The 25155-nt window shown below is 45.3% G+C and overlaps 1 protein-coding gene and 1 long non-coding RNA gene across 3 annotated transcripts in view; one reads left to right on the forward strand and one right to left on the reverse strand.

Annotated features, from left to right (window-relative positions):
- Nucleotides 1–8688, forward strand: part of LOC123745163 (solute carrier organic anion transporter family member 74D) — a 28679-nt gene extending 19991 nt beyond the window's left edge. The window contains exons 14-18 of one of the 2 annotated variants that reach the window (XM_069321929.1): nucleotides 2849–3051; nucleotides 4815–4918; nucleotides 5038–5139; nucleotides 7009–7149; nucleotides 8522–8688. In XM_069321929.1, the coding sequence (XP_069178030.1) occupies nucleotides 2849–3051; nucleotides 4815–4918; nucleotides 5038–5139; nucleotides 7009–7149; nucleotides 8522–8529 (558 nt within the window). In that variant the 3' untranslated portion in view covers nucleotides 8530–8688. Of the gene's footprint in view, nucleotides 1–2848; nucleotides 3052–4814; nucleotides 4919–5037; nucleotides 5140–7008 lie in introns of both variants that reach the window. The other variant, XM_069321928.1, reaches the window with a different exon arrangement.
- A 6662-nt stretch (nucleotides 8689–15350) lies between these two features.
- LOC138363064 (uncharacterized) lies at nucleotides 15351–24307 on the reverse strand. Its single transcript, XR_011228005.1, has 2 exons — nucleotides 17758–24307; nucleotides 15351–17254 (listed from the first exon to the last, which is right to left on the reverse strand). It is a non-coding gene; the product is annotated as an uncharacterized lncRNA (long non-coding RNA).
- Between the last annotated feature and the right edge of the window lie 848 nt (nucleotides 24308–25155).

Here is a 25155-nt window from a genome sequence, read left to right on the forward strand (position 1 = left end):
TTGTATCCTCCCTCTGTATATGAGCTGGATCACTCAGCTCCCTAGGTTTAGTTCCAGATCCTGTTAGACATCTCGGATTCGTCCTTTATCTGGAGATTCCATCCTCCCATGCTGTGCCTTCTGTGATTCACATATATTTGCTTCAGTACTTCCTGCAGAGTGCTGACCTCTTTTTCCAAGGACCCAGCCTCTTTCGAGTACAGATATGTCTCTGCTTATTGGTTGCAGTATGAAGTCTTGGGTTTGTCCTAACTGGCTGACAACCTTCTCTTTTTTATGGGAGCTTGGCAGGGGTTTTGTCAGAACCTCACACTTGACTAGCAGAAGGTGAGCTCCATCTTTCAGGTGTTCCTGAGTGGGACTTCCTTTGCACCATTCCTGACAGATTTCCAGAACAATCGGGGCCTGAACCCAATGATTGCAGCAATGATGAAAAGGGTAGAACTGGAGAAACCAGAACAACCTCCAAGGCCACACCATGTCCAGGAGGAATACCATGCAGGCAAAGTTTAGACTCCCACACAACTGCTTGAACAAATGCCGAGTCACTCAGGGCCACCTTAACATCAGAAGACAGCGGTGCAGTAGGTAGAGCAAAGCTGCTGGAGGAAGGGAAAGAGATGCTGAGAGTCCCACATGAGGTCCAGCTAAGTCTGATGCTGGGACAGAACCAACTGGGACTTCCTCCAGTTCACCAGGAACTTGAATCCAGGAAACTAGAAAAAGAGCCAGATCCCTACTAGGCAAGCAGGCATATGGACTGATAGGGGGTACAAACCAGCTAATCGTTGAGGTAGGCCAGAACATGAACCCTCAGTAAGCGAAGATGAGCCACCACAAAACAAATCAATCTAGGAAACCATGGAAAGCCAAATTTAAGCCAAACAGAAGGACCCTGAAGCTGTAAGCAGTGTCAGGGTCCATACTTCCCCCTCCTCCCTGAAGTATGGACCCTGGAGCTGCTCAGTATGGGCCATACTCCATATGGGTGTATGCCCCAGGTGGGCCCCCCCCCCTTTCCCTGTTAAAGATGTGAATTGTGAAAGGATTGGTGTGAACCACAAACAGGCATGTGTCCACCCTCATGGCATGAAAACAACGACATTGACCAGAAGAGGAACTGACCACGTGAAATGCGTGCGACTCAGTAACCGGCTCCAACGAGGGCCTACCCTGACCAACAGCAGGCAAAGCCCTGGCCCCACCTGTGAAAAGGCAGGTGTGGACAGAAGGTCTAAGCTGAATTGAACCACTGGGCCAGTACAGCCTGCCAACATGTGAGACTGTCTGAGTAGAATGCAGCAACCAATTCCCAGAGCACGGAGTCATACAACTAAGGCAAGACCACTGAAGTCACCATGGTGGACAACAAGGAGCCCACACCTGACTATGGGCTGAGCAAATCAACATCCTCATAGAGCCTGCCAGAATACATCACCATGAGGGATAGAAAGCAGATGACCGTAATTAAGTGCATGCAAGCTTGCAAGTCATTTGCCACATGGGTTGCAGACATCAAAGGCATTCCAGGCATGTAGCTGCACCAACCCCTGTATCATGAGAAAGAGTGGGAGCAAACAAGCAGTCATTGAGCAACCCTAGAAAGGAATTGGGAAAAATACTTGAGACACGTTCAAAACAAGCCACACAAGCATGCAGTAACAACAGAAGCTGCACTAAGCCCCAAGGAAAAAAAAAGAGGGGATTGTGTGCTAGCTAAGAATATTCCAGAACCTCAGGGTGCAGCCACTATGGCAAGGAAGATCCAAACTCAAAAGTGGCAGGGTCCATCAACGTGGCAAACTCTGGGTCACACAGGAGGTATTTAAAGAGAACCATCCAAGCCACCAGAGAGAGGAAGGGAACACCTGGAGGGATGAATCAGATGAACCACATGGTACATGGAACGAACACTTGGGGGAGCTGAATAAAAATCAATATCATATAAGGAGGAGGATTAAGAAACCCCCTTGCAGTAAAAGGCACTCATCGGAAGAAATGAGGGACTGAGTAGGGTCCAATGAAACTCAAGGATCCCTATTGGATACCCCCCAAGCCCCAAAAGCCAAACACAGGCTCTGAGGCAGATCTGAAGTTCACATCCACTGCCTAGGATAGAAAAGTGGGGTCTGGAGGAGAGGTTTTGGAAGAATGGGTTAGTTGGAAAAGTAAAACCCCTGAAACCTTGGCAGGACTACATGGCTCAACTGCCTCCGTGCCTGAAATGAAAGTGGCCAACCCCCAGAGAAGATTGAGCTGAATCCCAAGCTAAACCCTGCTCTGACTCCAAAAACCTCACCATGCTGCTTGTAGACGACCTGAAAACCCTACAGTAGACATCCAAATGTGTCCGCATCGGCAACAGAACTGGCTTGGAGGACTGAAGGAACCGGAAGTTCCAGGGCTCCCCAAACTGATGGGGAAGGGGGTTAGTGCTATTGCTTGGGAGAGTTCATTTGGCAGTCTTGAGGCTTCAGTCTCTTTGAACAAAGCACTGGTTCAATAACTTTGTGGATGCTTTCCTTTTGGGTAGAAAGGAGCTATCTCGTATGGGCCAATAGGCCTCCTGCAGTTACCTTTATTCTTATGTTCTTATGTGGGGAAGTGTCACCTGCTCTCTGCATCTCTGTGAGGAGGGGCCAGGTTCTGGCTCTGGTTACTGATAGGCCAAGCAGAACTCAACAGCTGATGTGACCTAGTAGTTGGGAGCCAACTCACTGAGATAGCTTCAAGGAGCCACAAGGTGCTCCCCCCAGGAAAAATCACTATTTTTATACAGCGAAACAACCATCTATTCTTACAATTACCTAAATAAATAACAACTAACCAAAATAACTGAATGTCCCAGAGCATCATGTCAACGAGGGCACCATTTGGTGTCTCCACAGGCCTTCCTGACATGCCCACAGAAGCAAGAAAGGCTCCAGCTATAGCTGTGGATGGCTACTGCAGCCATGAATGTCCCACATTCTACATGTATCTTGCGCTCACTGTCTTAACCAAGATGACTAATGCTGCCAGCAGAGTTCCTGTAAACATCATACTTTTCAGGCAAGTTCCATATCTACCACATCTCTTTCATGCTGTAAGGTCTGTTCAGTGACTTGCCGGACACTACAAGGCCATAAATCACACAAGTGTTTCAAAAACATTTTAAGTGTAGAATTGAACATTTGCCATATTAGACCATTTCTTTTTCATTTTGATGATTTCAGGGGAATTCATACAAAAAACAGCAATGAATATAATGAAATATCAATTTCTGGGTGAGCCACAGTGGATTCCTGAAGCTACAGTGATGGAACAGTGCCAAACTACCAGGTGCCATCAGTCACAGAGTTGTTTTAGGCCTACTTGGGACCATGAACCTGCCCCCCCCCCTCCTAATGAGGCACAGAGAGCAGTGAAACTATGATAAAATTGTCAGTGAATTTTAATCACGTCCACCACCACCACCAGGGAAGCCCACACAACCTAAGCAAAACAAAACAGATTGGTGCTGGTTATAAAAAATATAAAGACTTCAGAATTGCTACAAGAATTCCCCCAAATGTAAACAAATGATTGAAAATTCCAAAGGCATGATTAGTCAAATTCAGGTAGGGTAAAAGCTCACCACCATCGTATGATCACCATATTATAAGATTGACTACAAATGTAGGTGACCATAGCATGAAAACATCATGGGAAAATTTCATGGTCATCACTGAACTCATTCAAAACTGTGGCCCCAAAAAAGAAGGGAATGAAAAGGAGCTAGATAGATAACAAAGTTAGTAAAAAGCCAGCATTGAATGTAATGAAATGCCATTTTCTGGGTGAGCCCGGAGGCTTCCTGAAGCTATCCGAACTGATATAGTGCTTTATTAGTTTGGGGTCATCAGTCACAGGAGTCCTTTGCCTACCGGGGACCATGAGCCAGAACCTGGCCCCTTCAGAGCGGCACAAGGAGCAATGGCCTATGAGCACTTTACATTTAAATTATGTCATATTTTGCCATCGACCAGGGGAAGGCACCCAGAAAGATAGGCGAAACAAAACAAACTAGTCTTGTGAAAATTGCTACGTATGTCTTGAAAGAGCAAAAGAATTTCCCCAAAAAGAAAACTCGGATCAAACTCATACAAAGAGGGGAATACAAGTGCGTGCTTGTTTCGAGATTCCATAGTTTGTTTACATTGTTGGTGGAGTTCATTCAGCAGGTTGTGACTTCAGTTTCTTTAAAGTCAGCAGTGGTCTTTATTGGTTTGCTGACTTTCTGGATGCCTTACCCCCAGTGAGGTGAGTGGCAGCTGCTCCTTTTGTCTCTCTGAAGAGGTCAGTTTTTGCCTCTAGTCCCCAGTAGATCAAACAGAACTCCATGGCTCATGCAATCAGTGAGATAGGTGAAGCCATCTCAGCAAGATTGTTTTAGTGGGCCCACAAGGGGCTCACCCCGGATTCCCCCGCTTCCCCCCAGAAATTGTCAGAAATAATAGGGAACCTTTCACAAGCTGTCAGCTTCCTGTCCCTGGTTAGGCCACTAGAGATGGTGGTCCTCAGGTGAATTCAGGTACATATATTTGACTAGACCACACACTAGAAGGTGAAGGGACAACGACGTTTCGGTCCGTCCTGGACCATTCTCAAGTCGATTGTCTTGACTTGAGAATGGTCCAGGACAGACCGAAACGTCGTCGTCCCTTCACCTTCTAGTGTGTGGTCTGGTCAAACTACTTCAGCCATGTTATTGTGACTCATCGCCTGCACAGGTACATATATATTTGACATTTATCTGTATACCAGTAGTAACTTTTGTCTTTGTGTACATGCAGATGTGTTGAGGAGCGTGATAAGGACCTGGGTTTGGGAGTATTCAATGCAGCCTTGGCCCTCTTTGCTTCCATACCAGCACCTATAATCTTTGGCTGGGCCATAGGTAAAAGGATTTTTGGACACATTGATTTGGTTACTGAATAGTGCTGTGATTAATGCCTTCCTCTACTGTATAAATAGACCTATAGGAGTCACCTATCCAAGATGTATCATACCCCACAGATTACTCATGCCGCCTGTGGGAGCAGACGTGTGGAAAGAAAGGCTTCTGTTGGCTTTATGACCTTGACACCTACCGGCATATTCTCCATGGGATTCCTGCAGGTCAGTTGGGAAATGCAGAAAGCAAAGATGATTGTAAACTAGGCATACAAATAATTCAATAATAAAATACAGTAATTCATTGTGTCAGGGGACAGAAAGCCAGAGTGTATTCATACATGTTTTGGCTTTTGTTGACCAGACCACACACTAGAAAGTGAAGGGATGACGACGTTTCAGTCCGTCCAGGACCATTCTCAAGTCGATTTTGGCTTTTATCGAGGTCCCCCTGGCCCCCCCCCCCTTCCCCAAGCCGAATTAATGACCCCACCCAAGATGCAACCACACAGCAAGCTGACTAACTCCTGAGTACCTACTTACTGCTAGGTGAACAGAGGCATTAGGTGAAAGGAAATGTGCCCAGCCATTTCTGTCCCGCCCGGGATTCAAACTCGAAATTCTCGATTGTGCGTCAAGAACAAACCTGACTGTACTATACTACCAGGACTCTTAAATGAAGCAGTCAGATTGAAGAAAAAGAGGCAATATGATCACTACATACAAAATAGTAACGGGAATCAATAAAATTGATAAGGAAGAATTCCTGAGACCTGGAACTTCAAGAACAAGAGGTCATAGATTTGAACTAAACAAACCTGCTGAAGGAATCTAAGAAAATTCACTTTTGTAAACAGAGTGATAGAAGGTTGGCACAAGTTAGGTGAGAAGGTGGTGGTTAAAACCATCAGTACTGTAATTTCAAAGTGTTATATGACAAAGAGTGCTAGGAAGATGGGACACCAAGAACGTAGCTCTCATCCTGTAACTACACTTAGGTAATTACAGAAAACCAGGGTAAATACAGTACCTTCACACAATGAGGTGGGCACCTCATGAGCATTCACCACACCCTCTGTATGTGGGTGCCCTGCTCTCTCCTCATGGGCTGCAGAAATGCTACCCTCACGAAAACACTCGGTAAAACTTTACACACACTCCATGACTCAACAAATAAACATTTACTGTACTAAAGTTCAATTTAATATACAGGTACTTGAAACACTTACAAAATGAAACAAAAATTAACAAATATTTTAACTTTTTTTTTTTTTTTTTTTTTTTGAGATATATACAAGAGTTGTTACATTCTTGTACAAGAGAAACTAAGAGAAACATTCATTAATAACAACAAAAGCTAAACTTTATATACCAATCATTACAATATATTGTATATATATGATTTGTTAGTCATAGAGCTCATGTAATGAGCTCCAGGACTAACAAATCCTTTTAGGCAATCACTGGTGAAGTGGCATTAGTACTGTGTATCCCTTAGGTAAGCTCTGGTAATGCAGGCTCAAACCCTGGTCAGGTAATAGAATTTTTAATGATTATGGCTTGGGGAACATTCATGCTATTATTATTATTATTATTAGTGGTATTATACCAGTCTCCGTGGTGTAGTGGTAAGACACTCGCCTGGCGTTCCGCGAGCGCTATGTCATGGGTTCGTATCCTGGCCGGGGAGGATTTACTGGGCGCAAATCCTTAACTGTAGCCTCTGTTTAACGCAACAGTAAAATGTGTACTTGGATGAAAAAACGATTCTTCGCGGCAGGGGATCGTATTCCAGGGACCGTAGGATTAAGGACTTGCCCGAAACGCTACGCGTACTAGTGGCTGTACAAGAATGTAACAACTCTTGTATATATCTCAAAAAAAAAAAAAAAAAAAAAAAAAAAAATTATCTATACACCACTGAAAATACAGTAGGTGATATATCCAGAGACAAGTGATTTTACAGTAAATCATGTGGTTTTTTTTCTGCATAAAGTTGGAAGATTATCACTTAAAGTCACAGTTTAACTGATAATCTTTTCAGACACAACTTTATGACTAATGTATTTTCTAACAGTGTGTTGTGATTTCCAGGTTTAATGGCAGGCTGCTTGCTGACTGAACTAATTCTGTTGTCAGTTCATAAATCCATCCACCTATATGGTGAGGGAGACGAAGATTCCTGCTCAGACTCCACCCGCACCACCGACACAGGGAAAAACAAGCTTTCTAAGAGTGAGAGAGATGCATGCTTATAGTTAGGCTGTGCAGGCATACAGTGTGATGTTCCCAAGTACTGCATTATAGCTGCTGTGAGGACTGGCACCCAACCTGCTTTTATATCACTCCAATTTTCAGATTTATTCAGTAACATCATATAATTCATCAGAATTGCCAAAATGTTTACCCAATTTGTTCTTTTAACATTTGGTTTCATCATTATCATTAGCACCTCTAGCATTCAACTTCATCAAGAATGTCAATACTGTACTAAACATTCATTCCAAGAACTGGGATATTAACCCATTAATTTAGCGTGACACATACAGTCAGATAACAAAATTTTAGAGATAATGAGTATGAAAGAATTTTGTAAAAAATTATGTATTTTCGTTTCAATTTACCAGTCTAGAGGCCCTGTTGGAAACAGTCTGTAGCTCATGAAGGGGTCTCTAGTGGCACTGTTGGGAACAGTCTGTAGCTCATGAAGGGGTCTCTAGTGGCACTGTTGGGAACAGTCTGTAGCTCATGAAGGGTCTCTTAGTGGCCCTGTTGGGAACAGCCTGTAGCTCATGAAGGGTCTCTTAGTGGCCCTGTTGGGAACAGTCTGTAGCTCATGAAGGGTTTCTAGTGGCACTGTTGGGAACAATCATGAAGTCAAGAATTTTGTAAAATAATGATGTATTTTCATTTCAATTTACCAGTCTCTAGTGGCTATGTTGGGAACAGTCTATAGCCGCTAGAGACTGTTCCCAACATAGCCATTAGAGACTGGTGGCTAGTGGCTATGTTGGGAACAGTCTGTAGCTCAGGGTGGGTCTCTAATGGCCCTGTTGGGAACAAATACCTCCTCACCATGTAAGTGGGAAACTCAGTGCCATTAAAATCTGTCCATCTTTATGTTCATTGGTTTCCACTTACAAGCTGGTGCATGTGTCCTGTGGTCAGTTCCTGGTTTATTTGGCTGTGGCTGGGATTTGAATCCATTTGCTTGCAGTAATGCAGTACACATTCCCTCTATATTAAAATACTATTCATCATTTGATTAACCTTGATGAATCCTCAGCTCAAAGGGAGCCTGTTCACAAATCTAAAAAGTTCCCATTATTTGTGCAAGTTTTACTTGAATTTTGCAACAGGCAGAAAATGCAGTTCTTTGTAAAATCCAGCAGACATAATTTTAATGTCTGTGTGCATTATATGTATAAAAGTATCAAAAACTGAATGATCCTAATATATTTTCACAAGTACATGTTTCTGTATAATTTAGATCCTTGCAAAAATATGATGTTTTATGATTAAGTTTTGTGATATTTTTCTCATTCAATGTGATAAAAATGGGTTTTGTATACCATTAACTAATATTAGTAATTTTTCCATTCCATAGGACCATAAATTTGGTACAGGATGTCTACTGTTCTTTCGTCCTGAATAGAATAGAATGGCAACAGTACTTGTACTGAAGAATTGTCAGCGTTCAAATATATGCTTTAACGAATTAGTTAACTACTGATGCTAACTATATTTAATAAATATTTCTATGAATTATTTGAATTTGCATTTAATTTACCCATTTAAGACAGTGAAGAAAATGAGCTAACTGAGAAGTAGAATTTATGTACGAATGCATTATTACTGCTTCATGTCATGATGACCTTAGCACATTGTGTCATATTGACCTTATTACCTTGTGTCATGATAACCCTTCCACCTTAAGTTACAACTTTACCATCATGTGTTATGATGACCTTACTACCTTGTAAGATCATCATAACACATGATAGTAAGGTTATGACATAAGGTGGTAAGATTATCATGACAAAAGTTAGTAAGATAAGTATGACCTGGGCACCTGGTCATACTATGACCAGCACCTGGGGGGGGGGGGAACCTGCTGCTTGGGTGGCAGCTTCTCCTCCATTTCAACCTACCCCTGGTTTTGCACCCTGGAGAGGCCACTCCAGACAGATACCCAGAGTGCAACTCCATAGTCTCCTGTGACTGATGGATGCCTACTACTACTACTACCTTGTTATAATAACCTTATCACGATGGCCTTATTATTGTGGTGTAATAATTATCGACTTGTCAAAATAATCTTATCACCTTGTCATATGCCCTTTTCACCTTGTCATGATGTTATCATCATCTTGTCATTTATGTGAGGGCCGTCATTTTTAGTCGCTTTGATGAGGACAGGAAGATGGTGACTTGTCAAAGGTCCCCCTGGGCAAAACTGAAATGGTTGGGCACATTTTAACCCGTCTTCTAACAAAATACGCTGCTTTTCACTTGTATGTGCTACAGCCAAATATCAACGTAATTCAAAATTAAAATTAATTTTCCAATTAAATTTTGGATTTTTTTTTTCCAAAACAGCAAGTTAGGAGTCTTTTGGTAGGTTAGGAGGGCAGGAAGTTCTCTTAAGGTTTCAAATGTCATGAAAACTGTTAATTGAAAGTTTCCTCTCCTAACCTAACAGCCTAAGCCAGAGGACCTAAAACAGAAAACAGGACAGTACGTTACTTTCATGAGCCGATTTCAATTTGAATTACAGTACATCGGTTGTTAGCCCGAGTACATATATAAGCAAAAAGCAAAATATTTGTAAGAGGAAGGGGTTGCATTTCCTTTTACCTATTGCTATTGTTCACCTAATAGTAAATAGGTACCTGAGAGTTGGGCAACTATTGTTGGGCTGCCTAAAGTCCCTGACAATAAGAATTAATAGTATGATTTTGTTGTGTATAATAATACAGTAATAATAATATGATACAGTATGTCATTGAAAAAATCAATTGGAGCAATGAGGGGATTCGAACCCTCAACCAAAATTAAGGTGTGCGGCTTGGAAGTACCCATATCAAGGGTTCAAATCCCCTCATTCCTCCAATTGATTTTAATAATAATAATAATATGTGGCTCTGTGATCTGGATTTTGACGATAGTTGTTCCCCATCTGGCTGGGTACAGATTCAGAATCTGATTTCTCTGCTGATATGACTTAGCATATACCTAGGTCCTGGTATGTGTCTAACACAGTTAAGAATATTTTGGGTGCCAGTGTATCCAGTGGTATGGATCATTATATCTTCAGCACAGTGGGACTGAGGATACCACACCTTCCTGCAGTGTGCCTAACGTTCAGTCTTGTTACATTATGCCTTTTAAATAGTACCTGAATTTACCTGAGGGCCACTAATACTAGTGGCCTTGACAAGGTCAGGAAGCTGGCGGCTTGTCAAAAGTCCCCCCATTTGCCCTGATGATCTTTTCCAGCAGTTTTGGCGTTTACAGCTTCGGCTGGTACGCGGTTCCAAGGGTTTACAACCCTATGGGTGAAAAAGCATCTACTGCTTTCAGTCCTACATTATGGCTTGTTGATCTTGAATCTGTTGCTCCTTGTTCGTGTTACATCTGACCTTTTCAAGAAATTGTCCGGATCAATATCCTCCAAATTGTTCAGTATTTTAAAGGTTTCAATGAGATCCACCCTGTCATGCCTGGTTTGAAGTGTTGTTAGTCCTGTGGCCCTCAGCCGTTCTCGATACGAGAAATGATTAAGCTCTGGGATGATTATTGTTGCCCGATGTTGCACCTTCTCCAGAGCAGCTATGTCCTATGTCTTTTAGAAGATAAGGTCTCCATGCTTGGATGCAATAATCCAGGTGAGGGCACACCAGAGACATACAATTGAATGACCAACTTCTTAATTTGTAGTACGTGGGTGAAGCATTTACAGCGTTGTGGTTCGAACAAAATTCGTCAGTGAAGCACTTGTTCCGGAAGTGTTCGAACAAAATCAGTTGCGAATCGTGTGTAAACCTTTTTTCATTCATAAAGAGGGGGGTTTGGCTGGTGCATGGAATCACTTTTGGGTCTTTGTTTGAAGGAAGGGCTGCAGAGGTAGAACTACTGTACTGGACGACAGAGCCTGAGTGCATGGGGGAATTGTGTGAAATAGGGTTCGGCTTCATTGGAAGCCTGGGGATCCTTGTGGGTGCAGTAGTGCTTCAAGTTGCAATTCTTTTGACCATGTCGTGGAGCAGTCAACTAGTTCCCAGAGTGTGCCTGGGAACACCTAGTATATAGGTTCTAACCCTCATCACGGCTCCTGAGGATTTGTTCACCTCCTAAAGATACCTATCAACCAGGCTGTGATTCATACGTCAGGCTGCGAGCAGCCGCATCCAACAACCTGGTTGACCAGTCCATCAACCAGGAGGCCTGGTCGGGAACCTTGACCCCCGATTGATTGGTTGATAAAGATTTAAGCCACCCAAGAGGTGGCACGGGCATGAATAACGGGTCCATAGAATTACCCAAATCGGCCCAAATCGGCCCAAAACTACACAAATCGTCCTAGCATTACGTAAGTAATGAAGAAATATGGTATATTTACTTATTATAATGTTGGTGCTACACGTAGAACATGATCAAACCTATTTTTACTCTGAAATAATCTAATTTCATAACGAAATGAGACGTAAATATGTGAGAGGTGATGCCATAGGAAGTCGACAGTCCAAGCGACAATTTTGTGGAGCGTGTAGCGAGTAGATTATCCCAATAATATACTCGCTCCAAATGCATTGTTAATATTCCTGTCAACCTTTGGAGATGAATGAGGTGAGGCGTTGCCCGAGCATATAAGCAGCAGAATAGCAAACATTAACTAGTCTACTTTCAAGTGTGGTCTAGAGCAGACACTTGCGAGATACTGTACCGATGCTCAGTGCGCTCAACTCACACCAAAGTATCACCTGTGTACCTCTGTATATTCGACCAAATATATATATATAGTATCTTAGTGTCTGTGTTTATTTGTCACCATACTTTATGTAACAATAGAACCGTTACATTGGTGACCCCGGAGAGTTTCGACGATACCCAGCCACGATGGACTACAACATGGACTCTCACTGGACCTCTTCTGCTACTGTTTGCTGTGATGGAACACTGCCAACACCCTCGTCACAGCTATGATTTTCATCGCGTCCATCTCTGCATTTTCATCTACTACGGCTTGCTGCTCCACGATCGTTACTCACTCATCTGACAGCCTCATCAATGATTACATCATGTTGGATCTACAGCTTGTCCTGCCGACTCTCCGTCGCTGCCAGGGCACTGCTTGTCCTACGCCCACGACAGCTGCTCTGTCATCAGATTCATCTACACGTTCACTGCATTTTGATACTCGGCCGACTCAAGCCCTTTGCGCAGTACAGGACTTACAGCTTGCGTTTCCGACACTTCGTCGCCTTCAGGACAATTCAGCTCTAGATGTGATTACCTCGTTGTCCTAACTACGTGCCTACATTACCTCCTAATGTAATGGTGCCCGAACCCATCCGCCCCGGATCTAAATGCTCCACCAGCGACCCAAAGACGCAACAATTATGCACATTCTTCTCTCCTGCTACACCGTTCTTGTCCACACACTGCCTACATCTTTTGGTACCAGACTACAATTTCCACAGTCAACAATGTAGTACTCGGCGTGTACAGTCTCAATCAACCCAAGACGCTACAGCTTCGACACAGAGCAGACAGCAGACTACGACCGCATCGAGCCGCCACGCTCTCGCTCCCCGAGTTCAGACACTCACAATTCTCAATCGAGCCGCCACGCTCTCCCACATAGAGCTCCACGACTCCGGCCTCACTCAGCTCTCTGCTCTGCTCCAGGCTTCGTCTCAACGTCTGCGACACTGCTAAATCCAGAGACACATCCGCCGACTATGCAGTTCACTTTTCGACCACAGTTACCAGCAGCACCGCCACCTACGACAACGGACGATCCTGTACGACCTCCCACCCTACAACCCCAGTTACCAGCCGCGCCACAACCTGATCCTACGACGACGGACGATCCTGTGCGACCTCCCACCCTACGACCCCAGTTAGATGACATTAGCGAAGAGGAGGAAGTTAACTTTGATGGTTATGTAACGCGAGCAGGGCGTACAATTCACCGACCAGCACCGTATTTGATCAAAATACTTGATCAAGTTCCTTGATCAAGTATTTTTCCTTTCATCCCCTGGGAGGGGGAGTTCTGTAGCGAGTAGATTATCCCAATAATATACTCGCTTTAAATGCATTGTTAATATTCCTGTCAACCTTTTGGAGATGAATGAGGTGAGGCGTTGCCCGGGCAACACGGTGAGGTGTTGCCCGAGCATATAAGCAGCAGAATAGCAAACATTAACTAGTCTACTTTCAAGTGTGGTCTAGAGCAGACACTTGCGAGATACTGTACCGACGCTCAGTGCGCTCAACTCACACCAAAGTATCACCTGTGTACTTCTGTATATTCGACCTAATATATATATAGTATCTTAGTGTCTGTGTTTATTTGTCACCATACTTTACGTAACAATAGAACCGTTACAAGCCCTTTGATCCTGGCCGGGAAGGACTGATCGGACGACACTCCTTAACTGTTCACCCGACAGAGAATAGGTTGTTAAACGATTTGGCAGGTCATACTCCGGGATAAACATTAGGATTAAGGACCTACCCGAAACGCTATGCATGCTATAGTGGCTTTACAAGAATTTAAAAACTGGCATTACAAGAATTTAGAAACTTTTTTATATATAAATAAAAAAAAATCAGCCGACGAATCTTCTTGTGTGCGATGAGACTTAATTGTATCTGGCATAATTAAAATCTTAACTTAAATAATTCGTTTGTTAGACAATATATGATATTCAGATCTATAAATTACTTTAGAAAGGCCTATAATGCATATAAATATTAATTTACACATTCCTGGCGCTATACGCTAGGAATTTCAATACGTTGTTCAAATAATTTTAGGCAGGGAGTCTCTGGGTCGGTTGGTCGCTACGGGGTCATCGACGCCGACCCTGTCAGTCGTCAGGAAGCAGCCGTGGCGTGAGCATCGTAGGTCCCGTGTAGGTAAGGCTGATCATATTTTTTTTTTTTTTTTTTTTTGCAAATATATCTGAGCAGTTGGGAGGTATGCATGAATATATAGTCTACCTCCACCTACAATGCTTAATGCATTATACATTTGTTCGCTATTATAGCATTGAGTTTTGTAATGTCTACGAGGGTCATTGTTTCCCTATTTTTTTCATCCGGGTTGTGTAGTATTCAAATGTTTGTATTCCACTAATGCTAAATAGTCTGTCGTCTCTCGGATATTGTGGAAGATTTTTGAGGATCATGATTTGCCAACATTATATGGGTAGGATATTATGTAGAATACACTTCCCCAGTGTTAAACTACCCCGTCGTCAGGCTAGGCTCGTTAACGCGGCGGTCGTCTCCCCCACATCCCAAGACGCATTTATTATCGACTTTCATGTACTGTGTATTAAAAAGTTTTTATCGTGTATAAATTAATTTTATATTCTATAATTAATTAGGCGTATAGTAGGTTTGGTATTTAGGTTCTGTTGGCAATTATTTTCACTTGAAGTATGTGGAGGGTGAAGCATTTACAGTTGCCTGTCCTCAGGCCAGGCTCCCCTACGCCGCCGCCTGACCCAAAGCCTCATTCATCAATTTTCTCGCTGTGTATTCAGAATTATTCTCGCGTATAAGGTAATATTATTTCATGAAGTTAATAGTTAACTGTATTCCTATAAGTCTACCAATCCTTGTAAAAATTTATTGTATGTATGTACCTTACCTAAATAAAATTGTATTGTATTGTATTGTCGTAACTAAGTTTACTGACAAGCGACAGTTCAATGTACAAATACTGCAATAGTTTAGTTTAGTTCATTTATTATGCACCCCATACCCATCTTGTGGGTGGTAGTAGAAAGGGTTACAGAGCCACATAATGGGCTCAGGGACTGAAGCTAAGCAAGTTACTTGCTAGGCTTACGGTTACACAACTGGTCGGGGTCTGGTTACACAACTGGTCAAGCTTCGGTTACACAACTGGTCGGGCTCCGGTTAAATAACTGGTCGGGCTCCGGTTAAATAACTGGTCGGGCTCCGGTTAAATAACTGGTCGGGCTCCGGTTAAATAACTGGTCGGGCTCCGGTTAAATAACTGGTCGGGCTCCGTTTAAATAACTGGTCGGGCTCCGGTTAAGTAACTGGTCGGGCTCCGGGGGTGTCACCTGAGTTTTGGGTTGTGCATGGTCGGGCTTCCGTTCGTGCATGGTTGTGATCCAGAGGCTGTATGTTTGGTTCGTTTCTGACCAGGGGGAGGAAGATACTGGCAGTATGGGGCGTTAAAGTTTATTGAAGATTAAATTCTGCAGAACATGTAAATATATAAAGTTCACATAAAGTAAGTAATTATATAAAGTTTATATTAAACACGGTTTATATTATAGACTTAACAAAGTTGATATTATATAAAACTTAATAATGAACATGTAAATATACAAAGTTTCAAATATAATTTAAGGAATATATAACGTTTATATTAAAATATATAAAGTAAATATATAAAGTAAATATATAAAGTAAGAATTAACAGTAACAATTCCAAGGACTAGATTTAACTTAAAAGGTACACCCGTAGTAAGTATGAGACCTTAGCCTATAGTGACATGGAAACTAATTCTGCAGAAACCTAAAGGTTAACTGGTACTAGAATTAAGGCCGAGTGCAAATGTGTAGTAATTATATAACACTAGGATATAACAGGCAGGACACAAAGAATAACTAATAAGTGAGAGACCACATAACACGTAATGTACCCGGCCAAGAGGCCGTAAAAGACCTAATGGATAAGGAGAAGGGGGTGTGACTACAAGTAGGGCTTACTAGCACCTAGACTGGGCAAAGTATTAGCTGCGGACAGCGGGACACTTGGGGACCGGCGCTGCACCCCCCTTCCCACATGCAGTGGGGAGACAATCGGGACAACTGTGCAAAGCATGACGGGGGTACAAAAGCAGCCGCTTGCAAAGGGGGGGAGGGTGGGGTTTTGCGAGGGCAGCGGCGAGGGCAGGCGGAGTGAGGCGGAGCCCTATTGTGCGCCCGTATTTATACGACCCCAAACTGCCCGCGCAACGCCGCGGGACGCGCTGCGCAATTGTTTCTTTCTCCCCCGCCAGAAACATCCCCGCTTGTGATGCAAGCAGTGACCATTTTCTGACCAGGGGGAGGAAGATACTGGCAGTATGGGGCGTTAAAGTTTATTGAAGATTAAATTCTGCAGAACATGTAAATATATAAAGTTCACATAAAGTAAGTAATTATATAAAGTTTATATTAAACACGGTTTATATTATAGACTTAACAAAGTTGATATTATATAAAACTTAATAATGAACATGTAAATATACAAAGTTTCAAATATAATTTAAGGAATATATAACGTTTATATTAAAATATATAAAGTAAATATATAAAGTAAATATATAAAGTAAGAATTAACAGTAACAATTCCAAGGACTAGATTTAACTTAAAAGGTACACCCGTAGTAAGTATGAGACCTTAGCCTATAGTGACATGGAAACTAATTCTGCAGAAACCTAAAGGTTAACTGGTACTAGAATTAAGGCCGAGTGCAAATGTGTAGTAATTATATAACACTAGGATATAACAGGCAGGACACAAAGAATAACTAATAAGTGAGAGACCACATAACACGTAATGTACCCGGCCAAGAGGCCGTAAAAGACCTAATGGATAAGGAGAAGGGGGTGTGACTACAAGTAGGGCTTACTAGCACCTAGACTGGGCAAAGTATTAGCTGCGGACAGCGGGACACTTGGGGACCGGCGCTGCACCCCCACCGCAGGCCAGCGGCCGGACCCCCCCCCGAAGGGCGAGTGCCAGCTGGCCGCGTGAGGCACTCCATGTAGCAGAGCAACAACGTCCCGTCTGACGTAGGATGTGAGCACTATACTCTTCCGCCTGCCGTTTGCCATTATTTCTGATGTGGCGAGCCCGTCCCGAGACAGCTGGGTGCGGAGCGTAGTCATCTGAAGTCAAGCCTAGCGCCGAGAGGGCAGCGCGTAGGATCCTGGAGAAATCTCGCCTGGTGACAGGAGCGCTTGTAGGATCTGTGCTTGTAGGATCCGAAGAGTGTTGATTCCTGACCATGTAAGCGATACCTGGTCCAGTCGGAGCGTGCGTCGATTTTTTGTCGCGTAGCTCACCTCCCCCGGGCTGAAAGATATAAGGCAGTAAGGGTGGGCAGAAGCGGCGTGCAGTGATATCGTGACAGGCAAGAGCACAGACGAGAGGGAAACCCTAGCTGAATCAATACGGAGACGAAAAACGGGGGAGGGAGCCCGGCAGCAGGAATTAAGAGAAACCTTAATTAACAATCCTGGATGAATAAAGAGCATCCGAATAATTATACTGTAGCAATGAAGGGGGGCTAACAAATCTAAGAATCTTCCAGCAAACGGAATGGGGAAGTACCTTTGCTAAGAGCAAAGGTGGGAGAAAACCGGGAGGAGAACAGCAAGGAGGCACAAAGCAACTATAACAGGGTAAGACGAAACACTATAAATCTTGAATATAAACAATACATATACCAAGAAAGGGTATAACAACTAAGCAACATATACATAAACAATAAAATGGAATAAGAACCAATTCTTAAAGCCAAATCTATAACATGCTTGTGTCCTAATCGGATGTAGAATGTGAGCGGGGAACATTACCTTTGGTCTCTATCCCATCTCTGCCTCCAGACGGGTGATTGGGCTGGATAGAAGCCAAGGAGTCTGCCTTGAGTGGCCGCTGAGTGTAGTCTTGTGTTGTCAATGAGCGTCTGCGAGCCGCAGCTAGTACGCCGTGAACTTCGGCAACATCTTTAGAACAGGAGCAAAGTGAAATCGACGGCAGGGAGCTGCCATTCAGTAACTGTAATAAGGATAATAATAAGAATACAATGTCGTAAATAATCGTACAATGAAGAATACAATGTAATATCGTAAATAACAGATGACGGCAAGTGCCGCAGAATGGAAGAAATTAAGAAAGCAACGCCAAACCATAATAACAATTTATATTTTAATAAAATAATACTGGAATGACAGTAACGGTACGGAATAATATTAATACTGCCATATAGCCCAGCAAATAAAGAGAAGATAATAGTATTAACGTAGGCCCTGGGCGGCTGCATCCCGGCACCGCTGCGTGCGTTGATGGTGATCAGAGGAATATCCGTCTCGCGTTCTCTTCCTCGCCGCAGTAGGGTGTGAAGGGGGGGGGGGGGTTCCGGCTTGTCGTGGCTGCGAATAAAGGGAACAGAAGAAACCGGCAGTGAGCGCCAAGCGGGCAGAGCGCAGTGGAAGGAATAGCGGTTGGAGGTAAGGGGCCCCTAACCTAATGATAGATGAGGTAAAATTAAATAGAATACTAATACGTAGTAGGAAACAACAATGGCGAAGGAACAAGAGTAAAATAGCCCAGAAGGCCGGATGCCAAAGAACGTTAGCGACCTATGGCCAACAGCATGCTGGCTGCGCTGGCCAACCACAAGCTGGTCGACGTCATGCTAACTGACTGGCTTGAGCTTGCCGAAAGGAAGGCCGAATGGCCAGTTTTTTGCCTGACACCGTGCGTGAGGCCATGCTAAACTTCTCGTTAGCATCCGAATGTACCTTAATGTACTGTCGATACGATGAAGAATGGGTGGTCAAACATAATGCACAATAATCAGAATATATAAAGAGGGAAACGAGTGTAATAGGACGAAATAACCGGAGGAAAAAAAATTGTGGGGGGGGGGGGCCCCACCCGAATGCACTGCAACTAGCGTACCTTAGCTGAAATTAACTTAAAGGCAGAGAGGCAAAGCAATAGATTAATACAAATCCTAATTGATAGTCCCTTAATAACAAATTGAACGTGAAACATAAACAAAGAGTAAATTGCGGGAGAAAAATTTGCCGTAATAAATACAAATCAAATTGCGAGTCCAACAATAACAGATTTAACAGACACGCAGACGTAGGAGGAACCAAGGGGACGTTTCCCACAGGCGAGCCCGCACGGCTGGGGGGGGGGGGCGGAAATGACAGAGGGCCGAAGAAAAGATAACGTCGCCGAGGCGCGCTGGACGGCACACAACCCGGTCTGAGAAAGGACATAGGCCCAAAAGCGAGAGGCGATAACGTAGAATGGGGTGGAAGAATGCGGAAGTAAGCGGGCGAGACCGAGTAAACAGGGAGCCAGGGGGGTGGGGCGGGGCAACCGATAAGCCGCGGCTCGCGCACCGCTAGCCATACCTAAACATACCTAGACAGGAAGGGGAGAAGCATAAAGGTAGCCCAGCAAAAGACTAGTAATTAGTAACTCTGCGAATAGCACATCCTGGCTGACTTAATAATTTACTTAGTAACTCTGCAAATAGCACATCCTGGCTGACTTTACTTAATAATTTACTTAGTAACTCTGCAAATAGCACATCCTGGCTGACTTTACTTAATAATTTACTTAGGAACTCTGCAAATAGCACATCCTGGGTGACTTTACTTAATAATTTACTTAGTAACTCTGCAAATAGCACATCCTGGCTGACTTTACGTAATAATTTACTTAGTAACTCTGCAAATAGCACATCCTGGCTGACTTTACTTAATAATTTACTTAGTAACTCTGCAAATAGCACATCCTGGCTGACTACTTAATAATTACATAGTAACTCTGCAAATAGCACATCCTGGCTGACATTACTTAATGACGTAAGGCAAGGAAAATGAACAAACATACTGAACACAGCAACGCAAAAAATAAACAAGCGACATGAGCAAAGCATCAACTGTCGGAGTAAATTAAGGTAGGCTGTTTGGGAAAAGGAATCCGTGGTAATCTGAAAGCAGGGGGCATGTTAGTGCTGAAATGTAGAACGTAATTAAGAGGAAGGGCAGGGCATGTCGCGAGATGTCTGCCAGTACAAAATAAGAAACCTTCCATATAAGCGTATAAAATCTAATTTACATTGTCTTAGGAAGGCAAAGAACGGGATATCATTACATATACGACGTTCCCGACGACGCTTCGACGCCGCCATCTGCTGGAGTGTACCGTGCCCCAGGCAACGTGGGGGCCACCCCCCTGTCCAGGTCACCTGAATAGGGCAAGTCATGGCACGTGATGTCTGCAGGTACAAAATAAGGGGATACAATCGGCGTGCATATATAACCATTTTTCATTAAGAGAACGGGGGTGAAGCATAACATAAATAGAACCAAATAAGTAACGTGAATAAACTGCAAGAGCCAAGCGTAAATACTGTAACCACTGAGGAAACTAAACTGCAAAGCTAAGCATGAACTACTGTAACTACCGATGAAACTAGGCAAAAATGCAGGGCCAGGAGACGTGAAGCTAAAATAAGGGCCCGCGAATACTGCAAATAGCACATCCTGTCTGACTTTACTTAATAATACTTAGGAACTCTGCAAATAGCACATCCTGGCTGACTTTACTTAATAATTTACTTAGTAACTCTGCAACTAGCACTGCCTGTCTGACTTTACTTAATAAATTACTTGGTAACTCTGCAAATAGCACATCCTGGCTGTCTTTACTTAATGACGTAAGGCAGGGTAAAAGTGGGCGAGCATACTGGACACAGCGACGCAAAAATAAACATGCGACATGAGCAACGCATCAACTGTCGGAGTAAATTTATTTATTTTATTTATTTAACGTAAGCTAAATAACGTAACGCTAAATGTAACAAATCGCCCTATAGTAAACAAACAAAATGTTTTTATAACAAACATAAAGGATGCACGACACAAGTGTAACCAAATGAGTAACAGGGATGAATAGTGGTGAATGGGACATTTTGCCCTATAATAAATAGAAACATACTTAATGACAACCATAAATGAAGCACAGCACAAATGTTAGCAAATAAGTAAGATGTATTAAATTGTGGTAGGCTAAATGGAACAATCGCCCTAGAATAAATAAAACCAATTTTACATTAAGCAACGGAGGAAAGCATAACATAAATAACCATAGAAGTGACGTGAATAAACTGCAATAGCCAAGCATAAACTACTGTAACTACCTATGACTCTAGGCAAATTGCAGGGCCAGGAGACGTGAAGCTAAAATAAGGGCCCGCGAAACTGCAAATAGCACAGCCTGTCTGACTTTACTTAATAATTCTAGGAACTCTGCAAAACACATCCTGGCTGACTTTACTTAATAATTTCTTAGTAACTCTGCAACGAGCACTGCCTGGCTGACTTCACTTAATAATTTACTTAGTAATTCTGCAAATAGCACATCCTGGCTGACTTTACTTAATGAGGAAGGCAGGGTAACATAGGCAAGCATACTGAACACAGCAACGTACAAATAAACGTGCGACAAGCAACGCATCAACTGTCGGGGTAAATTAAGGAGGCTGGTTGGGAAAGAGAGCGAGGTAACCTGGAACAGGAGGCATGTTAGCGCTGAAATGTAGAACATAATTATGAAAAGGGCAGGCATGTCACGTGGTATCTGCAAGTACAAAATAAGGGTATACAATCGGCGTGGAATATAGCCATGTTACATTAAGAGAACGGAGGAGATGCATAACATAAATATAACCAAATAAGCGACGTGAATAAACTGCAAGGGCCCAGCGAAAGTACTGTAACTACTGAGGAAACTAGGCAAAATGCAGGGCCAGGGAACGTAAAGCAAATTAAGGGCCCGCAAATACTGCAAATAGGACGTCCTGTCTGACTTTACTTAGTAAATTACTTATAACTCTGCAAATAGGACATCCTGGCGACTTTACTTAATGACGTAAGACAAGGAAAAGTGAACAAGCAAACTGTGACACAGCGGACGCGAAGATTGAACGTACGACATGCACAAGGCTACGAATGCCTGAGTAAAATTAGGCTGGGGCAAAGTGAATCCGAGGTGATCTGAAAGCAGAGGCATGTCGGTGCTGAAATGTGGAACATAAATATGAATAAGGGCAAGGCATGTCGCGAGAAGTCTGCTAGTACAAGATAAGAAACCTTCCAAATTTTTTTCTCACACCAAGTGTGAGAAAGACATAATTTACAGTGTCTTAAGGAGGCAAAGAATGGGGATCATTAAATATACGACGTTCCCGACGACGCTTCGACGCCGCCATCTGCTGGAGGATACCGTGCCCCGGGCAACATGGGGGCCACCCCCCTGTCCAGGGCACGGCCCCTGGAACTGGACGCCGAGGACTTAACGAACATAACGAAGTCATCCTGGATTGCCGGCTTTAACGCTGAACCCAGGGCCTGTGGTGCGTACCCGTAGACGTAAACCTGCCATCGTCGTCGAGCTGATCTCGGGTCCTTGCTCCAACGCCGGCGTCTCCCTCCGACGAAGAAGAACAACAGACGACACAGGCGAACGGGCAGGCAGACGAACGCTGAACTTACGACGTAGGAGGCATCCCTGCTACACCGGACGGGCAGGGCGCTTAAGACAAACACACCAGGCTACACCGGCCAGGCGGGAGCGCCTGGGAACCAACTTGCCGGCAACACCGGCCAGACGGAGGACATGTGGGAACGGTCCTGGCTACCCCCCAGGCAAGCAGGGCACGTGCCTGAGGGCCTGGACGGCGGAAAGCTTGAAATAACACACCGGGCAACACCGGCCAGACGTACGTCTGGGGACTACATGCCGGACTTACACCGGCCGACGGACGTCTGGGGACATCTTGATCGGCGCCACTCGGGGAAGACGTACCTGGGGACTCCGGGACACCGAAGGGCCTGGGGCTAACACCCCGGGCAACACGGCCGGGCGGGACGTCAGAGGGCGACGTGCCTAGCAGAGAGCACACCACACACGGCAAGGACCCCGTGGCCTACCAACCACGCTACCAACCATACTGTATATTATACAGTATACAGTTATATTATACTATTATACCATTGTAGTATTGTATTATATATTAATACATATTATATTATACCGGCCGACGGACGTCTGGGGACATCTTGATCGGCGCCACTCTGGGGAAGACTTACTTGGGGACTCCGGGACACCGGAGGGCCTGGGGCTAACACCCCGGGCAACACGGCCGGGCGAGACGTCCGAGGGCGACGTGCCTAACAAGAGCACACCACACACGGCAAGGACCCCGTGGCCTACCAACCACGCGCTGCCACACGGCATGCTCAGGGCCTAGACGAAAAGGGGGAGGGGGGGGGGCGCACACAGGGCGGCCGTACGGGCGCAAGGCAGCCCGAGCCCCGACATGGGAAGCCGTGGCGCAAAGCCACGTGGATTAGCACCCAAAAGGGAACAGGAAGGGCGGGACACAGCCCAACCGTGCGCGCCACGGAACGCCGTGCCACGTGGCAGCACGACCAGGCGTGTGCCCCGTAGCAGGCCCGGGCGGAGGGCCGGACCTGGCCACGAGTCGTCGCCAGGGGCAACGACTGTCCGCTCAGGGAGACCCGACCCCTGGGGACATCCCAGGGAAGCCGGCAGACCGGCAACAGGGAACACCCGAGGGAAACAGGAAGGACGCAGAAGCACGCCCTGCCGGCCAGGCACGTGACGGCCCGGCAAGGCATACATGGGCCCCAAGGCGGGGCCCGCCATAGGGCCGCCCACGCCTGGCCACGTGCCGCCGCCGCCGAGAACATGCGCCCCGGGCGTAGGACCGAACCTGGCCACAATCCGTCGCCGACGGCGACACATGTCCTCGGACAAGGCGAAACCTGGCCCCCTGGGACACCCAGGGAACCCGGCGGGCCGGCGGCAGGGAGCCCCGAAGGAAAGGCGGGAAGGACGCCGAGGCACGCCCAGACACGTGGTCGATGGCGGCGAGGGAAAGGGCCCCAAGGCAGAGCACAAAGGGCGTAGGGCCCACCACGCCTGGCCACATGGCGACGCCGGCAAGGGCACGCCTGGCCGCCGACGGGGGGCCCCGGGCAGGGCGCGCGCCTAGGCACGCCGCGCTGCGGGGCCCCTTGGACACGGACGGGCACGGCTGGACGGGGCCCCACATGAGAGGAGACCAAACGCAGGCCACTAGGGACGCGGCCCGGGGCACGCCGACCCTAAGCCAGCCACGCGACCAGCACGGCACGGGGGCGCCCGGCACAGGCCCAAGGAGGGCGCCCCAGCTCTCCGGGAGCAACAGCAGAGAGCCCAAAGGACTAACTAAGGCGGCACACACGTACCGCGAGGGGATGGCGCTAGGCACACGCCGCACTGGGGGAGGACCTGACTAGAATTGGACAGAAAACCTCACCTTGGGTTTAAAAGTGTAGGGCAGGAGGGCCCTGCCGGAACAGTCTGGGGTGTCGAGGGCCCCAGGATGTCCGTGAGAGAGAGGTCAGGTACCGAGGCAGCTGGCGTGTTGTCCATCTCGTGCGAAGTCGGGCGGCCGGGGAGTGGTTGCGAGGGCAGCGGCGAGGGCAGGCGGAGTGAGGCGGAGCCCTATTGTGCGCCCGTATTTATACGACCCCAAACTGCCCGCGCAACGCCGCGGGACGCGCTGCGCAATTGTTTCTTTCTCCCCCGCCAGAAACATCCCCGCTTGTGATGCAAGCAGTGACCATTTCATGTTAGGCTTGCAGTTAGACAACTGGTTGGGCTCCGGTTACACAACTTGTCGGGTTCCGATTGCATTACTCCGGGGGTGTGACTTGTTGGGCTTTGAGTTGTGCATGGTTGTGCTCCGGTTCGTACATGGTTGTGCTCCTGTTCGTACATGGTTGTGCTCCAGTGGTTGTTTGTGTACTAGTGCTCCAGGTTTGTTTGCTAGGGCTTTGTTTCTGATTCAGATTCAGATGTTTATTCAGGTAAGGTATATACATACAAGTGATGTTACATTAATGGATTGATATATAGATAGAGCTAGTACATACAATGCAAGGGCTTCTTTGCAAGGGCTTTATGTTTGTTTGCTAGAAATTTTGGTTTCTTTTTTTGTGTATAGTTCAATTGTTTGATATGGCTCCATAGTGTGTTTCTAGGACAAGTGGAGGGTTTTAGGTAGCTCTAAGCAGATTTTTGTTTGGTCGAACTAGGAATGGAGTTTGGTTGTGCTCTGGGACTGTTTAGCTTTATGGGGGTTGGATGAGATGTAT

This window comes from Procambarus clarkii, chromosome 10 (genome assembly GCF_040958095.1).
Source record: "Procambarus clarkii isolate CNS0578487 chromosome 10, FALCON_Pclarkii_2.0, whole genome shotgun sequence".
NCBI classification, from domain to species: Eukaryota; Metazoa; Arthropoda; class Malacostraca; order Decapoda; family Cambaridae; genus Procambarus; species Procambarus clarkii.